Genomic DNA, 21,907 nt, shown 5'->3' with positions numbered 1-21,907 from the left:
TAGGCTAAAAAATTTTTAAAAAGGCCCTGATTTGGTAAAACATATGTAGCCAGGGGCCTCCTGGGATCAGCGGGGCCTCAGGGCCACATGAGAGTCTGCAGTAGGTGCTCCTGCCTCCACGGTGTGGGTGGTCTTTACTAGGGGCACATCAGAGGGGTCTGGTGTGGCATAGCCAGAGGGAGTTCATGGGTCCTGGCAGGTCAGCTGGGCCCAGCCTGGCCCCAGCCCATGCCACAGAGGAACAGGGCCTGCTGTCCCCTCCCTCACCTTGGTCCGGATGCCAGGGCCGCCCCCTGGTCCCTCACCATCAGCCCTAATCCCCGCCTTCATCCTCTGGGACAATGGCGCCCTTGACACCGGCCTGGCAGATCAGGCACCCGGGTAATCCTGGGGAGCAGCGGGTGCTGGGGTGAAGGTGTGCAGAGGTGCACTCTGAACCCCACCCCGACCTAGGATGGGGAAACCAAGGCACAGAACTGTGAGGACCAGGAGGCTTGGGTTCTTGACCTGGCTCTGTTACCTGGGATAGACCATGCTTCCTCTCTGGACCTCAGATTTCCCACCCAAGACATGGCCGAGGGCTGCAGAATCTGACCTCTGACCTGACTACATTCTCTGAGTGGTCAGTTATTCCAAATGGACCCTGCGCAGAAAGCGGGAGCTGAGCTAACTCAGCACCGTGACCCTGGCCAATGGGCAGGATAAGGCCTGAGAAATCCTGGGGTCTGTCCCGGTGAGGAGATGAGGCAGACCAGATGCTTTTTGTGGATCAGCTGCCCAAGGCCCACTTCCCTGTCTTGACTGACAAACGGATGATGAGATAAGTATTCGAATGACCCTGGGCAGTGGGTAGCACTGTAGCACTGTCCTCCCGTTGTTCATTGATTTGCTTGAGCGGGCCCAGTAACATCTCCATTGTGAGACTTGTTGTTACTGTGTTTGGCATATAGAATACGTCATGGGTAGCTTGCCAGGTTTTGCCGTGTGGACGAGATACTCTCAGTAGCTTGCCGGCCTCTCCGAGAGGGGTAGAGGAATTGAACTCGGATTGGCCGCATGGGCCATGTGCAAGGCAAATGCCCTACCCACTGTGCTATCGCTCCAGCCCAGTGATGTGATAAATATCCAAATGGCCCTTGGTTGCCCTGGGAAGGCAGTGATGGAGATTTGGAGCACATGGACACTCCTCACCTCCTTTCACCCTTCTGCCCCACAAGGAAGCAGAGGCTAGAGGCGGGGTGGACAGCCCATGGGCATTCAGGGAGCAGCATAGGTCCAGAATCCACCTGTGCCCATTTTCTCTTCACGTTTACGCCACCCTAATGGCCGTCAGCTCCATCCAGAAACCAGGGAGAGAGAGAGAGAGAGAGAGAGAGAGAGAGAGAGAGAGAGAGAGAGAGAGAGAGAGAGAGAGGATGCGGTTGGTGCAAGGATGAGGAATGAAGGGGCAGAGCTAGGTCTTGGGCCCACTGCTCTCACCCATCTCTGGGGCTTTGCCAGGCAGCCCAGGCCTAGGTAGAGAAAGACCATAGCATCCTCCTGCATCTGGGCCCCCCCTGTCCCCCCACCCCCTCCTCAACTCTCTTTCCCTCGCCTGCCATCAGTGCAAGCATCCCAGGGAAGGCTGGTGCCACCGTACCACTAGGGACCCTTTGCTTCTGATGTCCGTTTCCCAGACAATGCCCATCCTCATGCCACACCATGAACATGAACGTATTCTGCAGACAGAGAAACTGGTTCTTCCAGGTGTCGCCTAAATGGGGGTAACACGTGGACTGGAACCCAGGAATTCTGGCCCGCACCAGAGCCTGCACTCTGGGAGCAAATGCCCAGAGGTTATCTGTTTTTTTTTACTCTTATTTCCCGCCCTGGTCCCTTCTGGGCTTCCCCATCACCTTCCCCAGGGCCCTGAGGGCACACATCCAGTCTCCCAGCAGGCTTCCCCACATGCCAGGCTCCGGGGGCTCTATCCATGGTCTGGGTGTCCACACCGGGTGTTTAAATGACTCTGCCCAGGCCCAGGCCCTGATTCAGCCTAGGGAGGGCCTGCAGAGGCTTGCAGCATCCTGGGAGCTGAGGGGAGTGGCAGCGTCCTCTGGGGGTGGGTCTGGGAGGAAGGGGGGGAGATAAGGCCGGCCGGAAAGTGGCAGCGTTTTGTGTCCTTCCTAGCAGCCAGGCTGGGCGGCGGTTAAGACTGCGAGTGGTAGAGACCCAAGACTTGGCGGGCTTCCTGCAGGCCTGCAGCCTCCCCTTGGCTCCTGGGCTGTAAGATGAGGAGATAATGATAGTGTTAACCTCAGCAACCATTACAGGGACCGGATGGCTTCGCACACGTCAGCGCAGGCTTGCACGCTCCATGAATGCTGGCTGCGAGCTTGCCCTTCTCCTCAGACACAAATCCTAAATCTGTGGGCAATCCCCCGAGCGGGCGGGGTGCAGAGAGCTGTACTTATGGGGATTGCTGGGCACACGCAGGAGCCCTGCTATGATCCCACAATCCCACTCCCGTGGGGGGGCCTGGAGAGAGGGGAACATATGTCCACATGTGTGTCCACACGTGTGTCCACATAACACACATCCCACACTGCATGTGCACACATGTCCATGTAGCTCAGGCACACACAATATCCATACAACACATGTCCACACAACACATGCCCACACATGTTCTTGCAACATAAGCAAACACAAATCCATATGACACATGTCTATACAACACATGACCACACAATATGTACCCACACAACATATGCCCTTAGAATGCATGCACACATAACACATGAGTACACAACATATGTCCATGAAATGCATTCACAACATATGCCTGTATAACATATGTCCATAGCACATGTGTTCACACAACATATACCCACACACTGCATGCCCACATAACACAAGTCTACATAAAACATTGTGTGAAACATTCCCACACAACACATCTGTCCACACATGTGCACACAACCCCTGCTCATATAATACGTGTCCACACAACACATGTCCATATGATACAGGTCCATGATACACATCCCAATACATCTCACATAGCACATGTCCACAAACATATGTCCAGAAAAACAGGAATATTCATGGCGGCTTTGCTCCCGTTAGCCAAAGACAGGAAAAACCGAGTGGCCGTAGGCATGTGGGGCCACATCTCAGCCGAGAGCTCGTCAGTGGCTCTCCTGGCTCGAGTGAATGTCCTAGTGGGTGCAGGAAGCCACATGTGGCATTCCACAGCTAAGACTCTCAGGAGCACACTGGATTCTCCTGTAGAGTTAGAGATGGGACCACAGAGGGAAGGGGTAGGAATGGGATGGGGGCGGGGGAATTCTAGAGACTCTTGGGGCTATCACTCGGGATCTGAATTTACTTCCAATGAAAGTTGATTTTTTGTGGGGGCGGGTCGCATTCCTGGGGATGCTCAGGGGTTACTCTTGGCTCTGCACTCAGGAACCATTTCTGGCGGTGCGTGGGGGACCATACGGGATACCAGGAATAGAATCTGGGTCGGGTCCCTGCAAAGCAAGCACCCTATCTTCTGTACTATTGCTCCAGCACCGAAAGTTGACTTATTAAGAGGGTGTGGAGTGGTTGAGTAGCGCCGCACACCAGGTGATGGGTGAGGGTTCCCAGGTCACAAGGTGAATCGAGGTTCATAATGTGAAGGAGGTTCATGCACCCCTGCTTCCATCTCACTGGACACAGGTTTGGATCTCGTGCAAGAGACAGACCCTAAAACCTAGAAACGCGGCAAGTCACAGGCCCTGGAGAATCCTGGGAACTGCGGGAGCTGTAGGTGGAGCCTCATGCAGCCTGGGTCCCTGGAAGAATTCCTGGAGAAGGGGTTGCCTGAGCCAGGACTCCCGGAAGTTGTGCCATCCGGGCGGGGTCCACAAGCGTGAGCAGAGCTCTGCAGACTGACTGTCCCCTCCTTCATTCACCTCCTTGGCCCCCCCCTCTTCTCGCCTCCAGCCTCACGGGCCTCCTGCTGGTCCTGGAACACGCAGGCCCTGGGGCCCGTCCTCACCCTTCCCTCTGCCAGCTGGACTCTTCTCCAGATAGCCATTTGGTCACTCCCTCTATTCCTACAAGTCAAGTCCCCCTGGGGGGAGGGCAGGGGATATCTCCAACACCCTGTGAAGTTACCGCATCTCCTAATCCAGTACAAGGGCCCGTGACCCCTTGAGGCCCCTGGCCACCAGGTGGTGAGTACAGGGCATAGGCTGCTGTGAGCTGCTTGTGTGTCCTAGGCTGCCTTAGGTCCTTTAGCCTGTCAGAACCCTGAAACAGAACAACAGATTCAACCCCTTTGATCCTGCAGACGGGCTGTTGACAGGCTGTTAATATGGTGTTAAACCCAATATTTGGACTCTACTGGGGCAAAGTACACTATTAAAATTCATTCCACCTGTTTCTTCTTATTTGGGGGGGTGGGATTCTGGAGGCCTGAGGCCACACCTGGTGATGCTTGGGGGGTTACCCCTGGATTGGACCTTGGGGGTCACTGTGATGATGGCAGTGCTTAGGGGCTCACATGATGCTGGGGATCGGACCTGGGCCTCCTGCACTCAAAGCCTGCACCCCTCCCTTCGAACTTTCTCCCCCGCCCTTTCCACCTTTTTGCTAAAAATGTGCTGACTAGAAAAATGTGGAATCCTAGTGGAGTCCTAGCGGCCGGCAACCCGTCCAGCACCCAGCAGACAGCAGAAGGCTGTCAATGCTGCGGAAGAAATGAAGTTTTTCTCCAGTGTGCCAGGGATTAGCCTGAATTCAGGAAAAACCACGCACACTCTCTGGAGCTCTGGGGACCTGAGCCTGGAGCGGTGGGACCGAGGGGGTTCCTCCCTGACCTCGCCCCAGGTCCTCGCCCGCTTCTCCGTGCCAGGCCAGGGGTGGGGTGGGGGTGGCGGAGGGTCAGAAGACCCACCCGCCCTAAGCTCCTCCTTGTTCCCCACTCGGGGCTTGGGGGGGTGTGCGTGGGAAGTCCTGGCAGTGGGCAGTCTAGGGCACCCGTTTCCCCAGGCCTGCCCCCGTCTCTGCAGCCCCTCCACCCTCACCCCCGCCCCAGCCCCCCACCCCCCTCAGCCTTGCCCCAGAAGGAAGGCTTAGCCCAGGCCCACAGGGAAAACCGCAATTTGCTTCTGACATGACGCGTTGACGGGTTCCTGGCGGCTGTACCCCCTTTGTGTCCCCAGAGCGGTGTGGGCATAAAAGGGCCACCCCGAGGCCCTGGGGAGTGGAGGAACCACCAGGAGGCCGGAAGCCCCTTCCCAGCCCTCGTGGAGCTGCAGGAGGCGGTAAGGCAGCCTGTGGCAGCCACATCCTTCACCTGGCCCCTGAGCGTGGACTGTGGGGCCGTGCTGCTCCCAAGGAAGAGCAGGCACAGAGAGACTTTAAGCTGGGAGGGTCCTGGGAGTACCCGGAGGGCGACAGGAGAAAACACCCATTTTACAGATGGGAAAACTGGGGCCCAGGCAGGAACAAAGGGTGGAGGCAGGCCTTGAGAACCCCAAACCCAGTTTTTCCTATACCCTGGAAACCGACGGGTTCCCCACAGTAAGTTTTTCTTTCTGCGAGACAACGGGAAGTGGGAGGGAGCCACTGTGGATGCATCTTGGACCAGGAGACTCACCGCCAGGAGGGCTGCGGGTTCATGAGGCTCCTGGGTGTATCTCTGTGCCCTCGCTGGGCTCACACAGGTGGTGCCAGGGCAGATGGTTGGCACGTGAAGAGCGGCTGGCCTTGCAACCCCCCACCCCTGCGGCCCTCAGCAATGCCCCCTCTCTCCTGAGAGCCAGCATTCATGGAACCCCCAACATAGCCCTGTCTTTGGTGGGGGATGCAGAAAGACCCACAGCAACACACACACACACACACACACACACACACACACACACACACACACACACAGGCATACTTGGAATCAGCCCCTGAAGAAATCTCTTGGCATGTTGGGGAGTGTTTGGTGAACAGGCAGCAGGCAGTCACAGAGCAGAGCCAGGGAGCTTGGCTTTTCCAAGCAGAAGACACTTGTCCAGAGCCTGAAGGACAAAGAATCAGTCTCACAAAGAAGGAAGTGCCTTGGGCAGCGGGAAGAGCATGTGCAAAGGCCCCGAGGTGGGAAGGGGCTTGTCTTGTGTCTGCGTCCAGAGCGGCAGGGGAGGGCAGGAACTTCTGAGGAATGGTCTGGTGGTGGTGGGGTGTATGTTCTACTCTGAGAGCAGATGGTGGGGGGTAGGGGCGAGGGAGGGTGGGAATGGGGCTGACACGAGGGGAGAGATGAGCTGAGACTGGGTGCACAGAGCCAGAGGCCCAGAGAGAAAACCCAGGCTCCCGAAAGGTAGTGAGTTGGCAGGGCGCTGGCCCTCCATGTCCTTCCTCTCTGCATCATTCGGAGGGGCGGGCAGGGAGGGGGAAGCAGGACATGCTAAGTCCCAATGTTGGACGTGTCCAGTCAGCCACACCCTCTGAAACAGCCTCTTGGGCCAATGGGGAAGTAGGAAACAGAACTCCCATCCTGGCCCAAAAGGGGAGGCCCCTCTGTCATCTCCCTCCAGAGACCAGCCCAGGCTTCCCGGGCTGACACAGGGCTAAGGCTTTAAAGTCAGATGCACTGGGCCTGAGCCCTGGTCTCGCACTGTGAGGTCCATGGTCTCCGCTGAGCCTCCACCTGGACTGGGCCTTGATCTTCCCATCTGTGAAATGGGGCCCGGTGGAGGTGAGGCCTGTAAGAAGCCAAGGAGATGGCAGAGCGCACGGGGCACCAGATTTCTGGGGTGGGGCAGGCTTTCTTCAGGAGTTCAGCTGGTTCTTGCACCAGGAGGGCATCAGGGACGGGGGCGGGTGGACAGGGTCCCAGGAAGGGAAAGGAAGAGGCAGGGCCTCAGGGAGCTCCTAAGTTGTCGTTTCTGCTTGTGCCTCGCCCCCCACCTCCCTGTCCTAGGTGGGCACCGATAATGCTGGGCATGTGGTCCCTGCTTCTCCTCGGGGGTCTGGTGACTCCCTGCTACGGGCTGCTGGAGACAGTGGGCACCCTGGCGCGGATTGACAAGGATGAACTCGGCAAAGGTGAGCGGAGGTGGGCTGCAGGAACGCGCCTGGCTGAGGCTGGTGGGGGGGGGGTGTCCGTGGGGCAGTGGACAGGGGGCAGCAGCTGTCAGAGGCTTAGAGCAGACCCCGGGACTAGGGGACAGCCCAGGTCTCATGGGGGGGTTAAGGACCGGCTGGCTTGGCAGCCAGGGGTTGGCAGGCAGGATGGGGAGGGTGGGCGGGGACGGGGGAGGCCACTGTCCCTGTGCCCCTTAGGGGTGGGGACAGTGGAAGTGAGGAGGGGGCAGGGCGGGTGCTGGCTGGGCCAGAGTCCCCGCCCTGCTTTTGCAGTATTTGGTGTCCCAGCACCCACCAGCCCAGGGAGACGGTCTCCGGTGGCGGAGGGGCTCAGAGGTCACCTCCCTGCTCCAGTCTCCCTTGGGCATCCCTGCGACCTGTACTGCTCGTAGCCCACAACGGCAGGGCTTGTCTCCTCCATTCCCATCAAGCCCTGGAGACTGAGCCCCGCTCCTTCACTTCTGTGTTTCCTTTCAGCATCGTCATGGGTGGTCCAGCCGCTGGAGCCCTGGTTAAGCTCTTGCCCCCATATTGCTGTGTGATGCTGGGCCAGTCTTTGTTCCTCTCTGGCCCTGGATTTCCCCACCCTTCACATAACCCTCCCTCCCCTCGCTTTCTCTGCAGCCATTCAGAACTCACTGGTTGGGGGACCCATTCTGCAGAATGTGCTGGGAACCGTCACTTCCGTGAACCAGGGCCTCCTGGGCTCCGGAGGACTGCTCGGAGGAGGTGGTCTTCTGAGCTATGGAGGGATTTTCGGTGTGGTTGAGGAGCTCTCTGGGTAAGCCAGTCCTTGCGGTGTGGTGTGCTGACCGGCGAGCGGACCTTGGGAGGCAGTGGGAGGCAGAGGCAGCCCCAGGACCGCGGTACAAACACAGCGGGTCTATAACATGCCGTGTTTGCCTGTGGTTGGAGACCAGCTCTGGGCTTGATTCAGTTACTTTCTGTGAGACCCGGGGCAGGGTGCTCAGCATCTCTGAGCTAAGCCTGATTTGCAAAGTTATTGGCAGTTGCCATTTAGACATATGGTGAAAAGGGGACTACTTTAAGAGAGAGTAATGTGGAAATCATCTGCTCCACAGGTAGGGGGAGGGTGTGGGATGGGGGTAGACTGGAGTTTTTGGTGATGGAGAATGGGCACTGGTGAAGGTACGGGTGTTTCATTGTATGAGCGAGACTTAAATCCGAAAGATTTGTAACTGCTCTCACAGTGATTCAATAAATAAAATGATAAAAAATGAAAAAAATAAAAAAGTAAGGTGGAGTTTTTGCCCAGTTCAATCAGCCTAATCAGTTGGCTGAATAAATATCAGTATTCCTACATTAAAAAAAAAAGGGACTACTTTAGATTTTTGGTTTTTGAGCCGCACACCACTTGCACGGTCCCACTTTACAGATGAAGAAACTGAGGCCTGGGGAAAGTAACTGGGTTGGCCGCTGATATTTGGGAATAGGAATCTGGTGAGGGACACCCCAGAGGTGGCTGTGGGCTGCAGTGAGTGCCGGGTCTCGGTGCGAGGGGAGGGTCTCTGCTCCCTGCCGCTGCAGGCTGAAGATCGAGGAGCTCACGCTGCCGCAGGTGTCTCTGAGGCTGCTCCCGGGGGTCGGGGTGCAGCTGAACCTGCACACCAAGGTGGGCCTGCACGGCTCGGGGTGAGTGTGCCGCAGTGGGACCCTCTGCGCCCCGAATTCGTCCCTGCTTGGGCGCATCTACTGCGCCTCACCTCATCCCACTCACTACCCCTCCCGGCGACCACGTGGTCCCACGCATGTCCCTGGAGACCCCTACCCTCTTGCCCCGGGTGCGGTGGGGGTGGGAGGCTGCAGGGGGATGGGGGGTAGGAAGGGCCAGGAAGCCCCTGGGGTGGGCGTGGCCGAGCTGCTGGCGGTGGGTGGGGCCTAGCGGCCTGGCCACGCCCCGACGCCCCCCACCCCTCCCTCTCCCCGCAGCCCCCTGGGGGGCCTCCTACAGCTGGCTTGTGAGGTGAACGTGTCCTCGAAGGTGGCGCTGGGCGTGAGCTCGCGGGGGACGCCCATCCTCATCCTCAAGCGCTGCACCACGCTCCTGGGCCACATCAGCCTGCTGTCGGGGTGAGCGCGGGCTCCCTGCGGCCGCCCCTTCCCGCCCACTCAAGCCCCCTGACTGGGGTCCATTGGGGCGCTGGCCCCCGTGTCTGCCCCCTGCCCCGCCTCCCTTGCACCTCCCGATCTCTCTGCAGGTCCGGTGCCCGCCTGGTTGGTTTTGTTGTCGTCCCTGCTGTGGCCCGGTTGCCCACCCTTGGGGTTGCGCATGCAAGCCGGCCCGCGTAGGGGTGGCGTGCTGGGGGCTGCACACTTTGCGGGTGGCTCTGGGCGTGGCACTTGGTGCCTGTGGGCAGCCCCCAGGGACTGAACTCAGGGCCTCGTGCCTGCAGCTCTGGTGCTAGAATCTCCTCCTCCACCCCACCCCCTGCCTCGCCCCTCATCTGCTCTTGGACTTAGGTGTTCTGTGGCCAGTGGGTGCTCACAAGAGCTTAAAGGACATGCAGCAGGGGGCCCAGACAGGGCCTGGACTTAGCTGGGAGCTCAGTAAAGGCTGCTGCAGGAGCAGGTGTTAAGTGAACGACGGAGAGGGGAACCTGGGCAGGGCAGAGCCAGGGGTGGGCAGCCAGACAGCATGCAAGCTGCAGGACACTCATGCCATGTGGCCACTCCCCCGACCCCACCCCTATCATGCCCCCTTTGACTCAAAGGAGCAGGATGGAGCCCTGGAACTGCAGGCACCCAGAATCCCCTGAAATGGCCCTTTGGGAGACAGGAGCCACCCCAGGGCACACCCCGGTCCTGGGAAGTGGGTGGGGGTGAGGGGACCCGGGAGTGCAGCACCAGTGCGGGACGTGGGCCATGTGGAGCTGGACCCAGGGGGCAGCGGGAACCACCGAGAGTGGACACAGAGTGCCTGGGGACAGCCTGAGTCCAGGCCTACCCCTCGCTCCCTGCCTCCATCTGTGGGACCCTGAGAAGTCTCTGGGCTTTCTCTGGGCTTCAGGGGTCCCTGAGGATGAGGGTTCCGGCAAGTATAGGGACAACCGCTCTGAGGGGTGAGGGGGAGAGGAGGGGACTTTAGGAGCACCGCTGCCCACTAGAACACATGCACGCTCTGTTCAGTCCACTTCCACCTGACAGGAGGTGGCACACGGAGACCCTGAACTTGGACCCTGGTCCCCTGGCGAGGCAGCGTCAAGACTGAAATTGGGATCTCCCAGCCCCAGCCTTGTTGGGAGAGAGATCGGAACTCTCTCTCATCACGGGGGGCGGGAGGGGGTCCCTGTGCTTCCCCCACCCTCACCCTCTCCCCTTCCCAGGCTGCTGCCCGCACCACTCTTCGGGATCGTGGAACAGACACTCTTCAAGGTTCTCCCAGGACTGGTAAGTGGGGTGGGGGGGTGGGGTCTGTGATGGCGTCACCCCTCCTCCTGGGCCGCATGGGGCTTCTCCCCCAGCTTCGAGCCCGGCTGGGCGCCAGGCTGGATTAGCCACTCTGCCCTTCCACGCCCACCAGCTAATCCCATCCTGCTGCCCACACTGGCCCCCACGCCTCCCAGGTGCCTCCGGCTGGGAGCACCAGGTGGCCCGTATCCTCCTCTCTGGACCCTGCCCCTAAGTCTGTTTTATTTTTTTGTGTGTCCCCCGCCCCCCAACACACACACACACACACACACACACACACACACACACACACACACTTTGTCCTTACTCCTTGCATGATTTCGGACTTGAGACATGCTGTACTTTTGACCGACACACAGGGACACGCGGGCTCTGGCATGGAGTCCCAGTTTGCAGGCTGCAGTCTCATGCCCGGCTGTGTTAATGCCCGTCAGTTAAACCCCGCAGGAGATCCCTGGGCTGGGGCCAGGGGGAGCCATGATGTGTGGGAAAGGTTACTCTGGCCAGTTCATTAGGGCAGGAGAGGGGAGGCACTTACTGGGGTCGCCCCAGTCCCGAGAAGCCCTCCCTTGGGTGTCCTTGTGAGGTGCTTTGCAACCGTGGTGGGCTCATGGGGCAAAACTGCCCCGGGCTTGAAGTCACCCAGAAAAGCAGCTCAGGGGGGAGAAAACCAAGCTCCCAGCCCCCAGGGTCTCTACCAGGGTCCCTTAAATCGTGCCCCCTCACTGGACACAGGACAGGCTTTGTGTGACGCCAAGAAGTTTTAGAACAAAGAATTAATCAGCTGTACCCTGGAGACTTACTCGACAATCCGATTTCTGGCCTCTCTTGTGCAATCGGCACCACCCCCACCAGCCTCCTTCCTGCCGTGGCACCCGGCTGGCGCCGCGGTGGCTGCCCCCCGAACCTCTGTGTCTCTTGTCTCCCCTCTCCTGTTTGCCACTCGCCTTCCCAGAGACTGAGGTCCTGGGGGGTTACATGCTGCAAGGCGGGGGTCACTCAGGCGTTGTCTCTGGGTTCATCATCTCGCTCTCCTCCGGCCCCTGCTATGGGTTGAGGGGTCCCAGCGGAGGCGGCTGTGAGCCTTGGAGTAGGGGTTCCTAGACTGACCTCTGGGAACTGAGTCCCTTTGCACCCTGTTCAGGAAATGGGGTGGGTGTGGGCTCTGGGCTGGGGATGCCCACCTGGAGGGGGGCATCATCCCCTCTCAGGAAGGTATGTTCTCACGGGACCTCTGAGAATGGGCTTCTGTCTCCCCAACATCCTTGGAGGATGCTAACAAGCTGAGGTCACTGTCCCTCCCTATCACCTCCTCTGCCCGGGGACTCCAAGTCCAGCCGCTGCCCGTAAGACCACCCTAGCGCTCCACCCCCTCCACATTCTTCCTCATCCTGGCGCCCTGGGGCCACACAGCAAATCATTTGAAGGACACACTGCTCTCCCCATCCCAGGCCCACTCCCCCTAACTTCCCGGTCACCCTGTGCCCTCTCTCCACACAGCTGTGCCCCTTGGTGGACAGTGTTCTGGGCGTGGTGAATGAGCTTCTGGGGGCTGTGCTGAGTAAGTTGGGGTCCACCCTCTCCCCTTCGCCCCCTCTCCTCTGCCTCCCTTCATCATCGCAGTGCAGGGTGGCGGTGAGGTGACCCAGGGAAGCAAGAAGGGCAAAATTCTGAGGCCTTTTCAAACCGTGAAGCCCCCACTATGAGGAGTCTGGTGTTGGGGGACAGGACCAGCTCAGTAGGGCCTGGTGACTCAGGCTACCCCTCTGCATCTGCTGAGAGGGGGGTCAGGGGCTCCTGTGGGCTGGGTGGCACGATATTCCCACTCTGCATGGACCAGAGGCTAAGTCTCCCAAGAGTGGACAGATGGAGCCTGGGCACCAGAACATTCCAGAACACTCCAGAGCACTCCAGCTCCCTGTTCCTGTGTGGAGTGGAGCTTCAGTGCCCTTTGTCTTTACAAAGGGCTTTGCAAAGCCAGGGTGAGGAGGGGACACTGGGGGCAGCTATGCGTCCTGGTATGTATGAAGTCAGAGTCATGGCCCCAGCTCTGGAAGACAGGAAGTCCAGCCTTGATGCTCAGACCCGGACGTGGCCTTCTTCTGTCCGAGACTCAGTCTCCTCAGCTGGAGGCAGGACAGAGGGCTGTGAGCCCAAGGCTTGAGTGTCCCTCGGAGCCGGGAGGCAGAGGGTATTATACCACGGCCTGGGTTCATGGGCTTTCCCTCCCTCCTCTGCTCCCCTGCAGGCCTGGTGCCCCTTGGGGCTCTGGGGTCCGTGGAGTTCACTCTGGCCACGCTGCCCATCATCTCTAACCAGTACATAGAACTGGACATCAATGTGAGTCCCAGCTGAGGTGCTGCCTGCTGGGGGGCGGCTGGGTCAGGGGACTGGGGCTCGGGCTCGGGGCCACATGCAATGTGCCGGACCCCCACCCCATGTCTGTCTCCTGCCCCCGCAGCCCATCCTGAAGAGTGTAGCCGGCGATGTCCTGGACTTCCCCAAGCCCCCTCACCCCCCGGTGAAGGTGCCCCCCAAGGAGGACCACACGTCTCAGGTGACGGTCCCGCTGTACCTCTTCAGCACCGTGTTCTCGCTCCTGCAGACCAACGGGGCGCTTGACATAGACATCACCCCGGAGCTGGTAAGCAGGGCCCAGCCACGACCGTGGTCTGTCCACGCAGGCGATGACCGAGCCGCATCATCACGGATGCACTTGGGGATGGGTTTGCGGCTCCGGATGGGACGGTTCAGGCGGTGTTGCACATGTGTACACGTGCACTGCTCCTGGTCGCGTGATGCTAACGCAGGACCATGCTCTGCGCCTGGCTGCCAGTTCGGTGACTCTGGTCTTTCTCTCTCCACGAAGGGCCAAGTTTTTATTCCTGCCCAATGAGCCCAGGTCTAGTTTACCACCAAGAGTGAGTGGCTTGGGCCTGATAGTACAGTAGCTAGGACATTAGCCTTGTATGTCCTGATCAAACCTGACCCAGGTTTGATCCTCGGTATCCCATAGGGTCTCCCAAGCATAGCCAGGAGTAAGTCCTGAGTGCAGAGCCAGGAATTAACCCTGAGCACTGCCGGGTGCGCTCAAACCTTCTCCCAGAGCCCCCCTGGGGGCCCCATCCAGGGACCGAGTCATTAGTTGATTTGCTGAGACTGAGTGAGTTGGGACATCTCTGTCCCATTTCGTGAGCAGTTGCTGTGTGGGAACAGGCCCAGGGACCACCATTTCCATCTGTCTAGCCAGAGGCTGGCACACTTCCTTTCAAATTTCCGATGTGTGTGTCCTGGGGGGAATAGTCATCATTTGGGAAAATACTGCTAAGGCAAAGAGTAAAATTATCTGGGGCCAGGTTCCTTGGTCTTTGCTGGTGAGCTCCGGGCAGTGGTTTGGGAGTTTGGAATTTGCCTGCCTGGGTCAGGAGCCTGCAGCCACCACATACCTGCCCCTGCCCCACCCCCCCACCTCTGTAGCACTGGAGTAATGAGACCACCCACTCTGTGAGCCTTATCAAGGCTTTTCACGGGTAACCGGACTGGAGTGAGCGCAATGGCCATTGGGGGTGGGGGGCATCTGAGTGTGGTGTGGCTGGTGTGGGGAACCATGTGAGCATGGGGGTCCGGTCCCACCCTATCTCTGTAATCATTCTCTGCTCCTTTGTTGGGTCTTGGATCCAGGTTCCCAGCAACGTCCCATTGTCAACCACAGACCTGGCGGCTCTGGTTCCTGATGTGAGTAATTGTCCCAGAGCTGTAAGCCTCCGAGCTCTTTCCCAGAGAGGCCGGTTCTGAGAATCACTCCCAGTTCGACTCTCTGCAGACAGCTGCCTCTGAGTGTTGAGTTCAAATTCACACTGAAGTGTGAGTGGCTGATAGGCAGGCTTTCCTGCTAGCAGAGGAAAGGCAGGGATTTTGATTTTGCCTGTGATTTGGCCTGTGGTGGTGACTCCTCTATCCACGCCTCCTCCCTTATGCTGCCTTCCTTCCTCTCGGACTTTGCTGGTAGGGCGCTGGCCGAATGGAGTGAAGGGAAGGAAGAATATTCAGGGCTGGAATTTCGGCCCCCCCTTTTTTATATTGAATCACTGTGAGAGAGTTACATACCTTCATGTTTGAGTTTCAGTAATACAATGATAGATCCCCCATCCCTCCACCAATGCACATTTTCCACCACCAATGAGTATCCCCCCCAACCTTCCCAATCCTTCCCCTGCCTCTAAAGCAATTTCCCCCATACTCTTCCTTTACTTTTGGGCGTTATAGTTTGCAATACAGATACTGAGAGGGTATCACACGTTGGGTCCTTTATCTACTTTCAGCACACATCTCCCAACAGGGATGGGATTGATTTGTGGGCATTAACCTATGGCCGTAGGACCGCCTTACCACTCAGTGTGGCCACTCCCAGCTGTGAGCATCTGCATTCCTGCTCTGAATGTGAACGAACTCTGATGGGCCACTTAGGTAGAGGTCAGAAAGGCCCAGAGGGCTGGATGGAGGGGACCTGTGGCTAAAGGACAAGGCCTGGGGAGGGACTAGAGCAAGGCTAGATACCCAGAGACCTCCCCACCCCCAGGGTGGGCCTGGGTAAGTGCTGGAGTGGGGGACCAGAGCTACCCAAGCCATGTCCCTCCAGCTGGGTCCTGGCTCTTGCTATGTCAGAGAACCAAGGTTCCTGTGGCCCAGGAAGTGCCCTCTTTGTTTTCATCAAGTCTGGGCCTGGGCACTAGTCCCCAGACACCCACGTTCAGGGCACTCTAGGCCTCTGGGACTCTATGGTTCCCAGTCATCCCTTGATTCTAGGGCAGTTCAGAGACGAGATGTCCTAATAGCATGGTGCAGTCAATTACTGGTCACTGGGTGCCTCATCCAGGCCAGCAGGAGGGTCAGAAGATGGAGAGCAGACCCAGGGGGTGGCCAGGTAGAGACAGGTGCAGGGAAGGGAGCAGGAACAGGGGAGATTGTGGCCAGTGTTGTTAGGCCAGAGCCTCACACCGGGGCCTCTGAGGAGGCTGCAGGGGTCCATGTGGGCCCCAGGCATCAGATAGGGGGTTGGTGGGGCCCTGAGGTAGGAGCTGGTGGGGCAAGATGGAGTGGCCGGTGCATTGGGAGAGAGGGGCTTAGGGGTCCCAGACAGGGGTCTCAGGCCCTCAGGATGATGAGCGGTCGAAGGGAGCAGATTTGGGTTCACCTGCCCTCTAGGATGGGGTGTCTCCGCTTGTCTGTCTAGTTCCCATTCCCATCTGGTGCTCGCGTGGGGGTCCAGAATGCTCCCCGAGACTTTGCTCCCTGATGGAGGGGTTTTGTTTTGGGGTGTCTAAGCTGCTTCCCTCCCCTGCCCTGCCCGGCCTCGCTCCAGGCCCTGGGCAAGTTGCCACCTGGCCAGAGCCTCCTGCTCTCCCTGCGCGTGAAGGAAGCACCCACGGTCACGCTCCAGAACAAGAAGGCCACCGTCTCCATCCCCGCCACCATCCACCTGCGGGCCTTCCAGCCCAACGGCACCCCTGAGGCCCTCTTCGACCTGAGCGCGGTGAGTGACCCGGGGATGCTGCCACTGAAGTGCTCTAGGCTCCCAGGGGTTGCCTTTCCCTCCCCTGCCATCCACTCATGGGTGGGACCCCCTGTGGTGTGCAGTGCAAAAAGCCCCCTCATTGTATACTGCATATTCATACTGACCTCATCAATCTGTGCTCTGGGACCCCCTCCACATCCCCCCACCCAGCCTTACTGGGCTCAGAGGTCTCTTATGTGGTCTCCTGCTTCCTCCTGCCCCTGACCTCCAGGTTACTCGCCTCCATACCTCCTCCTGGCGTTCACCCCAACACGCCTCTGAAGAGAGCACTCTCCTTGCCCATCCCTAACCAGTTCCTTTTTTTTTTTTAAATTAATGTAGAAGTACTATTATTTTTTCAGCCATTGATTACGCAGATTGAATGGGCATGAACTCCACATTACTTTTTTTATTTTATTGTATCACGGTGAGATACAGTTACAAAGCTTTGTTTGAGAGTCAGCTATACAATGATGAAACACCCATCCCTCCACCAGTGCACATTTTCCACCACCGATGTCCCAAGTATGCCCCCCACTACCCCACATCCCAGTCCTCACCCTGCCTCTATGGCAATTTCCCCAGTACTCTCTCTCTAATTTTGGGCATTATGTTTTGCCCGAAATTTCCCGCGACCATTCAAGCCTGCCTGCCAGGGGCAGATGCTAGATAATATATTTTCCATAGCTCATTTTCAGTCTCATGAGAGCTCACATGGTCACGGTTATAAATGTAAATTTGCAGATTGTAAACGGTTGAGTTCCAGAGACATCTCTGTATGGCACGAATTCATTTTGGGATTCAATTGGGAGTCTCTGGGCCAGGGCTGTTGGTGCACTAAGACGGCATGCCCAGCTCCTTAACTCAGCTCCTCTGCACTCACCCTCTGCCCTTCCCACCCTGATCCCTAAGCTCCCGGCCTCACTTCTCCACCTTTAGCAGGGGGAGCTCTGGTCTCCCCTCTGCTCACCGCATCGTGGGCTTTATCGATGCCCCCCAATTTCTGCAGTCCCCAGGGTTCCTCAGGGTGTGGGAGGTGGGGAGAGGGAGAGAAGGAAGAAAATTCAGGGGTGGGATTGACTTATGGGTCTCAGTCTATGACCGTGGGACCTGCCTTACCTCTCGCAAAATCCGCTGGCCCCCAAATTTCTTACCTAGAGGCCAGCAAGATAGTATGGTGCTTTAAGGCACCTGTCTTGCACCCACCAACCCTGGTTCCATCCTTGACACCTCCTATAGTCCCCTGAATACCACCAGGGGTGATCTCTGAGCACAGAGACACCGCCGGCTCTGGCCCACCCCCAGCCCCAGAGTGTTTTCTCTCTGGTTCTGGAGCACCAGAATCTTTAAATTCTCCTAGCACAGCGTGGACCCAGCCAAGAGGAGGGTGCGGGCAGGGAGAGGAGTGGGAGTGCTCCAGATGCTGGGGTAACCGCATCCTCCCTTCCTCACACAGGTCATGACCTTGAATGCCCAGCTGACGCCCTCGGCCACCAAGCTGCACATCTCCTTGTCCTTGGAGAGGTAACCTGGGAGCCGAGCTTATCTTTATTATGATTCATATTTTTATTTAATTTCTGGCAGTCCTGGGGGTGCCACCCAGGGCCTCACACACCCAAGCAATACTGAGCCACCCCCGAGCCCGGCCCTGTCTTGGGGATTGAGAGTTAGGGAGTAGCGGGAACCTCTCCTCTTTACGTAGGCACCTGCCTCCTTCTGGTTCCCAGGACCTGCTGGGGAGGGTTGGGATGGGGGGACAGAGGAGGTGGCAGTTCACGGTGTAGAGCTGCTCTGAGATTAACCTGGAGGTAGGTGAGGGCCTCTGGTGCCCCAAACTCCCAAACTCCCTGTCACCAGCCTGGGGTCTCACGGGGGCACACACCCAAGCAACGTTCACGTGAGCTGGTATTTCTGGACTCATGTCACCCCAACGGGAGCAAGGCCTCCTGAAGCTCATCAGAGCCATCTGAGCCCAGAATCTGTAGGGCGTGGCCTGGGCCCTACCCCCGACTTTCAACTCTCACCACAGCTGGGGATTGGGGGCCTGGGGGCGCCTCTGCTGGGCCTGTCCTGAGCTGGAGACACCCAGGGCTCCCCCAGCCTCATCTCAGGGTCTCCCTCTGGCCCTGCAGCCACCATTCCCTCCACCAGGCGCCACTTTCTAGCCTTGGCAGAAGGTTCTCTGCACCTGGGCTGGCATGCGTCTGTGTGTATGTGTGTGTGTGTGTGTGGGGGGGGTGCATCTGTGTGGGGATGTGCAGCAGTGACCCTCTGTGACCTGTGGCCTCTGCCTTTTTTGAGCCCCTGCGGAGTGCAGGTCACCCTGTACTGTGTGGGGGTCTTTCCCTAAAGGGGCTGGGCTGTGTGCAGGGAGTGAGACCGGGACCGCAGGACTCCCGACCCACACCCGCCCGGATCTGTACACACGCGGCAGAACTGAGAATGGAGAGAGGCAGAGTCAGGGCTACTGCCTGCCCCCCAGACACCTGGGCGCAGGCAGAGCTCATGCAGGGTGGGGGCTGGGCCCTTCACCCTCTCTCTTCTTTCCCCCAGGCTCAGTGCCAAGCTGGCTTCCTCCTTTGCCCATCCCTTCGATGTAAGTTGTTGGGGTCCAACGGCTGGGAGGTGTTGAGGGTCTCCAGGGGGTGTAGGATAAGCCACGTGACTGGACTGATGTATCAGTCTCCCTCATCCTGCCACACCTCCCTCCCCCCCCCCCCCATCAGAGTGGGAAGGCAATTGGACAGATGTGTTTGGGGGGGATGTATGTCATATCAGCAGTACATCACATCTCTTAGAAAAGAGACTCAGGGTTTTCAAAAGTCTCGGAGACTCACCAAGCAGTCAACATTTAAAGTAATGTTTCCCAAAGTTGGAGATCCCACTATGGGTGGGGGCAATGGAAACATCCAGAGGGCTGGCAGTAGTCTGACACCATTTGGGAGGCGCTTTCTATGTATTCACTTCGAAGAGGAACATTTCCAGGGGGCACTGAGTGACATTTTTTTCTCCTTTTGAAAATGGGACATAGTCCATATAAGTTCGGAAGTCTTCATTATAGAATTTTACAGGGCAGAACAAAAGCTCTGGAACCTTACCCAAGCTCTAAATCTCTTGCACTTGGACTTTGAGAGTTCTTTGTCATCTGCTTTTTAAAGGTCTGAGGACATGGAATCTCATGATGGCTACAGATTCTGGAACATTCTCTGGGTTTCTAGGTTGGTGGGAATCTAAGATGAGACCACATGCAGTTCTACTGGAGTGGAACACGCCCTCCCCCTATTCCCGGGGTCAGCCCTTTTCTGGGCCCACCGACTCTTTCTTGGAACACAGTTCCACTTGTCCGAGCTTGTGGGGCCCAGAGTGAGGTCAGCTGAAACCAGGGAGTGTCCTGGGTGGTCACTGGTGGAAAGCCCACAGCAGTGGGCCCTGTGCCCAGCAGGAGTGGTGTCCTCCGATTCGGGGGTGGTTTGGCAGCTGGACCTGAATTTACTCCCCCCGAACCCTCTTCTTTGTCACAGGCTTCTCGCCTTGAGGAATGGCTCAGCCAGGTCATCCGGGTGGCCTATGTGCCAAAGCTCAACGGTAAGGGAACGTGTGGTAGGATCTGTTGGCGGCTCCATTGTTCTGATAAGGACACTGATACTGGGAGGGTTGGTCTCCTGTTGTAAGCTGCAGAAACCTTCAAAACGTCTATGCTTCTACTTACCCAACATTGATTAGAACCTGCTTCACTCCTGACGCAGGGACTGTCTAACCCGAGGCTCAGCCTCAGGTTTAAAATCCAGAGGGAAATGGTCATATAAACAAATGACTAGTGTGCCGGGGACTGACGAACCCCTCAACAGAGCAATTGATGATGATTCAGGAAAGGGACATTTTTGTTTGGGTTTAAGAGGATCCATAGGAGTTTGCCATTAGACTTAGAGAGACTTCTGCGCTCTACTCTGGCTTTTCAAACTTTCAATCATTTTCTCTTACAGTGGACTTGGACGTTGGCATTCCCCTGCCTAAAGTGCTGAATGTCAACTTTGCCAATGCTGTCCTGGATATCATAGAGGTGAGTGTCCTTGCTGGGATGGTGAGTGTCCTGCTTCAGACTCCTGAGAGGAGCAACACACTGTTTTTTTTTAAGTTGCTGAGGGAAGTGCACGTTCCTTGCCTTGGGAGTGGCAAAGATTTGTCGTGGGCCACCTGCTCAATTCAGACCCAGCCTGTAGGATGGGAGCTCACATCCCCTCAGAACCATGGTCCCCAGGTCTAGGGATGCAATGTGTGTGTTCTGTCTCTCCCTTCCTCTGCCTGGAGCTGGGTACTCCACAGATCTTGGTTGTTCTTGCTGAAGGTCAGCATTGCCTCCCAAACCTGGTCCTGCCGCTGTGACTTTGAGTCTTTGGATGGCTGCAGGAGGTGGGCTGGGCAGGGGGTCCCAGACCCATTTTTTCAGAGCAGGACCAAAGCCAAAGAGCAAATTTTTGGCTTGAGGTCACGGTAAATTTGTAGCAGAAGTGGCCCTGGAACTTGGCCGCTACTGTCTCCACACTGGTGACCTGTGTCAGATGCATCGGTCACTCGTCCATTTAGTGAGTGCCCGCTGAGTTCCAGGCCCAGAGCTCAGTCCAGGGCATGTGGTGGGGAGGAGGCGGAGATGTGGGCATTTGGCCCGGGGCCTAACTGAGATCATTGCTCCCTGCAGAATGCGGTTGTGCTGACTGTGGCGTCCTGAGGCTGCTAGATGGCCACCGTCCCGCTTGATCGCCCGCCTTCTACCTGCCCATTCTGTCTCAACTTCCCTTGCAGTGTTTAGCCCGTGTTGGTGACAGTCTTCCCTCACCTACCCGGCGCCCCTGGTGCTCTGACCCTGTCTCTCTGTCCTCCACCTGATCAGGAGCATCCACCTTACCCTGGGGTAGAGAGCACTGGGCATGTCCTGAGCTTTCAATAAACTCCTCCTCGAACTCAGCACCTTCCGGCTGGTTTGTACCCAATCCCACAGAGGGCGCTGTGGCCTTTCCCTTCCATGTCCTCCTAGCCCCAGGCAGAGGTTTCTGGAAGGTGAGGGGGCATTTAGTCATTGCACTTTTGTGTCTGCTTAATCCGGGCAGTTTCTCTGTCCTGCCTTGCTTCCGGTGCATGGTGTCACCGCTGCTCACCCAGTAGCTCAGCCTTTCACTGTCTCTGAGCGTGTCTGTGTCTGTCTCTCTGGCCTTGAGATATTTTTAGAAGTGACATCTGCAATAACTAACTAGAACAATGGCTTGGCGTCTTCCAGAAAGACAAGGAACCAGCCCCCTGGGCCCCGCCCACAGGGAAACAAGGACAAGTAAGACAGGTCCTGCCTCCCCCTAGGGAACCCCACTGGCTGTACATCACCGAGGGCACATCTCAGCAGGTCCTCAGAACACAGTGGCACGAAGGACTGGAAACGCAGGCAGGGACATTGAAGCCCAGACCACAGGGTGGCATGGTGAGGATGGGAAAGTGTGAACCTGTCACTGGATCCTGGAATTCTCCCATTCACTCCAGATGGGCATTCTTGGTTCTGGGGAATTGCCCTACTTAATACTTATGGGAGCTGGAGGGAAAAGAGGCCCATGAAATCTGGGTAACTTGCTCAGAGGATTTGGATCAGGGGGATAGAGAAGAACTGGACCCACTTGGAAGACTATCTTCCAAAAAGAATGACATTGTGAATATTTCCCCCCACTCATCCGTCCCCTTACTATCTATCCATCCATCTACCCACCCTCTTATCTATTCACCCACTTGTCCACCCACCCATTATCCATCCATACACCCATCCATCCATCCATCCCC

General features: G+C 57.5%; 1 protein-coding gene across 1 annotated transcript; it reads left to right on the top strand.

Moving 5' to 3' along the window:
• Positions 1-6,956: 6,956 nt before the first annotated feature.
• On the top strand, positions 6,957-20,884 carry BPIFB3 (BPI fold containing family B member 3). Its single transcript, XM_056121958.1, has 15 exons — positions 6,957-7,068; positions 7,732-7,888; positions 8,656-8,760; positions 9,058-9,198; positions 10,452-10,515; positions 12,037-12,097; positions 12,785-12,876; positions 12,998-13,180; positions 14,218-14,271; positions 15,899-16,069; positions 17,547-17,614; positions 18,644-18,686; positions 19,612-19,675; positions 20,074-20,150; positions 20,787-20,884. Exons 1-15 carry the CDS (start codon positions 6,957-6,959, stop codon positions 20,814-20,816), a joined length of 1,422 nt encoding a protein of 473 aa, XP_055977933.1. The 3' UTR covers positions 20,817-20,884.
• The last annotated feature ends 1,023 nt before the right edge of the window (positions 20,885-21,907 follow it).

The sequence above is a fragment of the Sorex fumeus genome, unplaced genomic scaffold, assembly GCF_029834395.1.
Source record: "Sorex fumeus unplaced genomic scaffold, SorFum_2.1 ptg000044l, whole genome shotgun sequence".
Lineage (NCBI taxonomy): Eukaryota > Metazoa > Chordata > Mammalia > Eulipotyphla > Soricidae > Sorex > Sorex fumeus.
This window is presented reverse-complemented; position numbering and strand designations above follow the sequence as displayed.